General features: G+C 33.0%; 1 protein-coding gene across 17 annotated transcripts; it reads left to right on the top strand.

Annotated features, from left to right (window-relative positions):
• The first annotated feature begins 365 nt into the window (after positions 1–365).
• Positions 366–5,623, top strand: LOC140882321 (structural maintenance of chromosomes protein 4-like). 17 transcript variants are annotated; one of them, XM_073288296.1, is made up of 11 exons: positions 366–806; positions 882–941; positions 1,160–1,316; positions 1,807–1,885; positions 2,000–2,253; positions 2,348–2,476; positions 3,659–3,720; positions 3,835–3,871; positions 4,259–4,435; positions 4,753–4,962; positions 5,058–5,619. In XM_073288296.1, the coding sequence occupies exons 6-11, from the start codon at positions 2,432–2,434 to the stop codon at positions 5,193–5,195; spliced, it is 669 nt and encodes a 222-aa protein (XP_073144397.1). In that variant the 5' UTR covers positions 366–806; positions 882–941; positions 1,160–1,316; positions 1,807–1,885; positions 2,000–2,253; positions 2,348–2,431; the 3' UTR covers positions 5,196–5,619. The 17 variants fall into 17 exon arrangements, with proteins under 17 accessions (XP_073144397.1, XP_073144444.1, XP_073144438.1 ...); XM_073288343.1 differs by lacking the exons at positions 882–941; positions 1,160–1,316 and having other exon boundaries at positions 366–511; positions 677–806; XM_073288337.1 differs by lacking the exons at positions 882–941; positions 1,160–1,316 and having other exon boundaries at positions 366–557; positions 677–806.
• Positions 5,624–7,108: the final 1,485 nt, after the last annotated feature.

Below are 7,108 nucleotides of genomic sequence, written 5' to 3'. Positions count from 1 at the left end.
TATTACAAAATCATACATAGGATATTACCAAATAATTTGATTATCAGTTCTAAAAAAATAGCTCGGAAACGCATAAACGCACTAGTAGAAAATCTGCATTTTACTTCGCTATTTTTTACTTCGGTGATCACTATTGTCGAAGTAATAAATAGTTATCTACTTTGGTTAAAAAATTACCGAAGTAAAATATACTTTATACTTCACTAGTTAAAAAAACGGGCTTCGCTTATAATTTTAAGTGATGTTTTACTTCGGCATATGAATTTTGATGAAGTAATATATTTGAAAATTATAATTTTAATTTATAAGTGGAGAAGTAATAGCTTAAACCAATAAAAATACATCTTCTCTTGAAAATTTATCAACTCTCACCATTCTCAACACAATTGTTTCGTCGTCTTCATTCTCTCCAAGAAGAAATCTGGATCTGGTTCTTCATTCTCTCCAAGAGCAAATCAATTAGTGATTGATTCTCTCCAAATCGATCACATGGTCCAGGGCTTCCCAACAGGTTTCTTTCCCATCTTTCTTTCTCGTTGGGCGCCCGAGCAGCCATGGTATTTGCCTTGTATATCCTTCATCCAACAATGAAATTTCAAACGGTTTGAGGGGTTTTATTCCTTAAATCAGCATCTACATTTTGAGCCATGAATCACGGTACTATTTGTGCTACCAGCAATCTTGGTGCTGTATTTCGAATATCTTGCTTTGGATCAGCTTGGACGAGATATTCTTACTCACTGCAAATTCATGGAGACTCCCGAAAGCCCTCGCTTGAATCTCGAACTCCTTGCATCTACGCAAGTGTATGATCTCAATCCCCACTTTCTTGTTTGTATTTTATTATTATTATTATCTTAAAACTGTTGGTGATTATTTAGGTTGATGAATCTGGATTTGTAACTTAATGCAAAATTAAGCCTGCCCGATGGGAGGAATTGGTAATGAATTTTCAGTGTTGGAGTAGTTTCAAATGCTGTCGATTTAAAATAATTTTGGGAAAAATGACATACTTTAGTTTGAGTTTGAAACTTTATTACTATTTCTCGTATTGTATTGTTTGAGGAGAAAAGAGATGAATACCTATGGTTTTTTTATTGACGACCATTTATTCTTCTTTTTTTTTTTTACCTAAACTAGAAACTATGTTCTCTTTCAGTGAATTTGATTTCTGTGAAAGTATGTAACTTTCCTCGGTCCATAGCTCCATATCATTCTGAATATGTTAGTCCCTAGAATTGGAAATTGTTGCTAGTAATTGTAAGCTCATCAAGAACTCGCTGGTGCTTTCATGAGTGGGCAACATCTATTATGTGGTAAGTTGCAACTTTCTTTAGTGTGAAATGAACTTTGGTGAAAGTTCCTTTGGATGGAAACAGGGGAGTGTGGAGCCGAAAGAGTTTTAACTAAGATTATATATATTTAAAATAATAGAAGAAGAAAATCTAAATTACTTTGGATTATTTTATCCTTTATAGAAATAAGATTTATTGAATTTGATGAGTATATTGAAATTTTGAAATATAATATAACCACACAAAATTATGTTTAATTAAATTTGGAATTTAAAGAATCTTCTTGTTTTACTGAAGAACAAGGTTTGATGGAACTCAAAAATTATCATAGAATTTGCATCGTGGATGATATGTATAACGATTTCAATCATCTCGAGCATACTTGCAGAACCACGGAATCTACTTACTCAAAATTTCACCTCAATGCTGATGTGAGGACGATATATGTTGTTCTAAATATGTATTTTAACTTTCCGGTCTAGTGTGAATTATTTTTGCTTGATGGGTTCAGATTTTGATTAGATGGAGCGAGGTATTATTGGAGTTAGCACAGTTTCACGGAGATCCGGAGTCCAAGAAGATGGTTCTAGGTTCAAATATTTTTCTATCGCACTTTTGATTTTTTTTTATTTTAAACCTGTGTTTTTATGTTAGAAGTGAACTTAGTTATGTAATCAAACTTTATTTATTTAACGCTTTTGTAGATGTTATATCCAAGTTAGAGGAGGCAGTGGAGGTTGAACCAAGAAAGCATGACACTCTTTGGGTCTTTGGGGATTGATATACGGCTAATGCATTTCTTTTTCTAGATCTCAATGAGGCTACGCCTGACAAGGCAGCTCAATGCTATGAGCAAGCAATGCATTGGCTATGAAATTTTTTGGATTTAAGTTTTCTAATCTTCGCAATGGTCACTCTTGCTGCAAAAAGCTTTCGCGTATTTGATTCGAGGTAGAAGGTGCCCAACTGCCCGTGCCCTACAAGTTTTGCTTACAATATATATGACCATTTTAATAGAATACTCATACCTATTTCTCATTGAATTTTTACAGAGCACACCTGTGAACATAATCATTGGGTATCATGTCTGGGTTGAAGACCTGGTTGTAGCTTGGATAGGTGGGCAAGCAACCAAAATGAATGGCCAGGAAGCTAAGATTCAATGGACTGATGGGAAGAAGGTGCGTTTTGGTTTCAGTTTCGATTATTTTATTTCTTTTTTGTTTGCGCGTGCATGTGTGTGTTGTAACAGTATATCCAACATTTGTTTCTTCTTATATGAATTTCTTCAAAGACAACCAGTTGAAGTAAGGTTCGGAAAAGAGAGAACCGCGCAATCTTGTCAAGTTTGTTTTTTTAGGAAATTTTCTAATGGCTTTATATATATTTTCCTTGAGAATCTTAAATACGCAAATAGCCTTTCCTTGTTAACCCTCATTGAGATTGTACATTTACAGGGTCAGAGTGATTATTTGACGAAAGAGATTTTTTTTGCTTATTTTATGATCTGCATGGACTATAAAGAAATAGTAAATTAGCAAGAAATCTTATTATTCTCTCTGAATACAGTCCTGGGTGTATTTCAACTAGCAAACCATCTGGTTGAGTAGTTGTTGGATATGATTATCAATATGTAGGTAACTGTAATAATATTAGGCTTCTAACTAATTGGATTAAAAAATGTCAGAAATTTGGTGCAGTGAGTCATAATTTTGATGGAAAAATAAATTGTCATTTTTATATATCTGGTTATGTTCATATTGTTTTGCTATTGTCCTTGTTGGTCCAGAATAAAAACACTTATTTGTTGATGGTAAGCATATCTTTGCTGACTTGGATTACGGTGATGGTGATTTGTGATTTTTCGTATGAATGCTTGTAGGTTCATTTTAAAGTGTTGTTTAGCTTTATTTTGAAATATATTTTTAGGTAAACATACCACATGTCTGATTTTCTTTTGTTTTGGCTCTTTTCTTTCACATGTGAAATGGCTTTATTAGTTGAAGGTCTTGATGTTGGAGGTGAGACATCCATAACCGAGATCATGCCTTAGAGAAGGACTGTATTAAATTATACGATGCCGAAGAGGGACAGTCTTGGATAGCGAAACTTCATAGGCTTTATTTTAACTGATATTATTATTATCAAGAAAAATATAGGACTTAGAAAAACAAACAAACTTATCGGGCAGAAGCTTTGAGACACTTCTTAGCAAAGAAAGGAGAAATAAGAAATAGTATAAGAAAGATGAAATATTTCAGAGATAATACTTGGTTTTCAGAGCAAGATCTTGTGTTTGTGCTTATTTGATTATGAAGCTTTTAAATCATCTTTTTTTTTCATCTTGAGATCTTTGATCCTAGATCCGCCATCCCGTATTGATCTTCCATGTAAGAGAAGGCAAAGGAAGCTCACACAGCTTGTGGTACGTACTTCCTTTTTATTGTTCTGTATTTTATTTCTTTCTTCTACAGTAGCCATTTTCACACACTAGCACGCGTAACTTTTCTTTCTTTCTTATTTTTTTTATTTTCTGCAGGTGCAAGGAATTTGTTAAATTTTTGCATCATAGCAAGGTTTGGAAATATAAGTGGAAATTTGCAGCATAGCAAGGAATTTGTTAAAAATTTGCTAAATTTTTGCAGCATACTCTGCATATCTTCTTGTCCAATTCTTTGTTTGCTAAATATCTTGTAACAATCATGCAGTATCATAGATTTTTTTACATTCAAGTGACTTCACCAAGAAAACAATATACATTTACTTTTTTCCTTAAGATGATGACATTGCTATTGACATTGAGCTATCCATTTTTACATTTCAGTTTGAAGGATCCATAAAAAATAAATATTACAGTCAAGATCAATTTGATGAAGTTAGAAGTGAATGCACTGGTGTTTTTTTTTTCTTGTCATAATTCCTATGCTAATTGTATACTAAATCTGACTATTTGTTTCTATCAGGTGGACAGTCTGAAATTACAACTTGATGATCTAGAAAAACAAATGGATTCCCTTAAGGCTGCTTTTGTCCCAATCCAGGATGAGGTTGATAGGCTAGAGGAGCTGGGTAACATGATATGTGCTGAAGAGAGAGAAATCAGTAGTCTTATGCTTGGTTCAAAGCAGCTGAAGGAGAAGGTTTGTCACTTGGCATATTAATATTACTAGTTAGTATTGATGCCAATTACTCTCTCTTTAAACACCGATCTTGTCATACAAATTGGCACTGCACAGATCTGTTACTTCTTAAGTCACTTATGTTGGCGTTGGAGCTTCAGAATAAAATAGAAAATGCTGGCGGAGTGAAATTGAAAAACCAGAAGTCTGTGGTTAGAAAAATTCAGTCTGTAAGCATAGAATGTTGTTGATCATTAAAGTCGTATACCGAGTAATAATCCACCAAATTTTCCTCGGTGTACATATTTAGTTGGCACACTCTATGTTTGCTTGAACAGGATATTGATAAAAGTAGCACTGAAATCAACCGTCGCAAAGTTCAAATAGAGACAGGCCAGAAAATGATGAAGAAACTGACAAAGGGAATTGAAGAGTTAAAAAATGAGAAGGAACGCCTTACTCAGGAAAGGGAGAAGCTGTGTTCCACCTTTACTGAAACTGAACAGAAAGCTTTTACCGTTCAAGAGAATTATAAGAAAACACAGGAGGTCAGCTTTTTGTTTGTGTGTGCATGTGCCAATTGGCGTTTGGCTTGTGAATTGCTGTAGCGTTGTTCTTACAGCACTTAATTGTTTATGCTTAGTTTATTGATCAACACAAAGATGTCCTCGATAAAGCAAAATCTGACTGTCAAAAACTGAAAAAAAAAAAAACGTGGATGAGCTGCGGGCAACTGAGGTCTGCTCAGCTTTTATTTTCCTTCTTTTTCTTTTTTCTTTGAACTAAATCGTTTTTAAACTCTCTGTAATTAATGATTCACGTGGATGCCGACTAAAAGTTACAAGATATGAAGAAAACCTGTAAAGAGTTAGATATCAAGGGGAAATGATACAAGAAAAAACTTGATGATCTACAAGTTGTTTTTTCAAAGAAAATGGAAAAGTAAGAATTTGGTCCAGATCACAGCATTACAGTTCTAACGATGTTTGATCTTTCCAACCTTCTTATCCTACTTTTGATGCATGTTTTCTTCGTGTTAGATGGATGCACTGTTTATTAGGATAGTAATTTGTTTTGAGAAAATACGTGTGGATGTGTACGCGTTTAGTTTCTAATTTCACGTTATTTTGGTGCATAGACTTGTTGACTTATGTATGTTCGTCGTTTTGGGATGTATTTATTATTAGAGTATTTTTAAGTTTCAAATATATATTTGTGGCATTATTGTACCTAAATTTTAATTTACAAGCAACGTGTTCTATTACTTCGGCAATTTTAGTATCAACGAATTAAATTGAAGAATTTACTTCATCATTGATTTAAATGTCATAGTCATATGTATTGTATTGCTTCGGCAATTTTAGTAATCGACAAAAATGGAATTAAATCATTATCTTCTACTTCTCATATTAAACAAATTGCCGAAGTAAAACAAATTCTATTACTGCGGCTATTTCATTAATAGACGAAGTAAAATAATGCATTTTACTACGGTAATATAAGAAATTAACGAAGTAAAAGATATTATTTCACTTCGTCTGTTAATGAAATTGTTGAAGTAAAAGCTATTATATGGCTTCAGTAATTTCATTAATAACGAAGTAAAAGATTGCATTTACTTCGGTGATAAACGAAATTAACGCAGTAAAACACAATCTTTCAATTCGTATAACAACCGAAGTAAAATCATATTTGCTACTTCATCAAATTCAATAATTAGTGAAGTATAAGCATATGTTTGACTTCGCAACTTATGAAATTAGAGAAGTAAAAAATATGTTTTTACTTCGGCATCGGTCCAATTTTGCCTCCAAAAAACAACCAAAGACTTCGGTAATTTAAGGTCTAAGACTTCGGTGATCCAGCGAAGTAAAAAAGACCCTATTACTTCACGTGACACTACTTCGATAATTAAGTTCCTACGACTTCGGTTATTAACCGAAGTCTTACGCGATTTTTCTACTAGTGACGCCTTCACACGGCTAAAACGGCTAAAGAGCTGAAAGAGAACTTTTAATCAAATATTTAAACCTGTGATTTAACCCATAATAACTTGATTTATGTTTTATGAATCCATAAACAACATAAGAACCAAGTTATAAATAATTATATTGTCAGCTCATGATTTATTACAAAATAGTTTAGCCTGCCATTCAGGCTAAATACACAAGAATTGAAAATTTAGAAAACAAAACAAAATTTTTTTTAAAAAAATAAAACTTACAATAAAACCAGTAGTAGTTTTATTTCTGAAAGCTCCAAAGAAATAATTACAAGGGAGTTTCTAAGAGAAAGTAGTAATCTAAAATGCAGCGTACTAAAAAGACTAAAAACTATCCTATAAATAGAGGGAGAGCCGGATATGAAACCCCGGATTCCAATTCTATATAAAAACAGTATAACCAATAATACTAATAATAATAATAATAAAGAAGAAAGAAGATGATAATAATAATAATAATAATAATAATAATTAGAAGAGAGTGTATGTATACATGTAATATGTTATTTCTCCTCCCGGCCCCGTCTTTCATTATCTTCTTTTTCTTGAGTATGTATGCGGGTATCCTGTCCTTCATTGTAATTAGAGCTGTAAAAATGAGTTGGATCTATTAGGTTGGCCCGCCTCGCTGTATAGGCTGATTGGGTTGACAAATTTCTAACCCGCCTAATTGGTGGATCGACCCGTCTTTT

Source organism: Henckelia pumila, chromosome 1 (genome assembly GCF_033568475.1).
Source record: "Henckelia pumila isolate YLH828 chromosome 1, ASM3356847v2, whole genome shotgun sequence".
In the NCBI taxonomy this organism is placed as follows: Eukaryota; Viridiplantae; Streptophyta; class Magnoliopsida; order Lamiales; family Gesneriaceae; genus Henckelia; species Henckelia pumila.
Note: the sequence above shows the minus strand (reverse complement) of the source record. Positions and strands in the feature narration are given on the sequence as shown.

Excerpts from the sequence above, each read along its gene's own strand:
- LOC140882321 (XM_073288343.1), top strand. The coding sequence starts at position 2,432 with ATGAATGGCCAGGAAGCTAAGATTCAATGGACTGATGGGAAGAAG. Across the intron at positions 3,872-4,258 it reads AATTTTTGCATCATAGCAAG|GTGGACAGTCTGAAATTACA; the intron begins GTTTGGAAATAT and ends TGTTTCTATCAG. Across the intron at positions 4,963-5,057 it reads ATTATAAGAAAACACAGGAG|TTTATTGATCAACACAAAGA; the intron begins GTCAGCTTTTTG and ends GTTTATGCTTAG.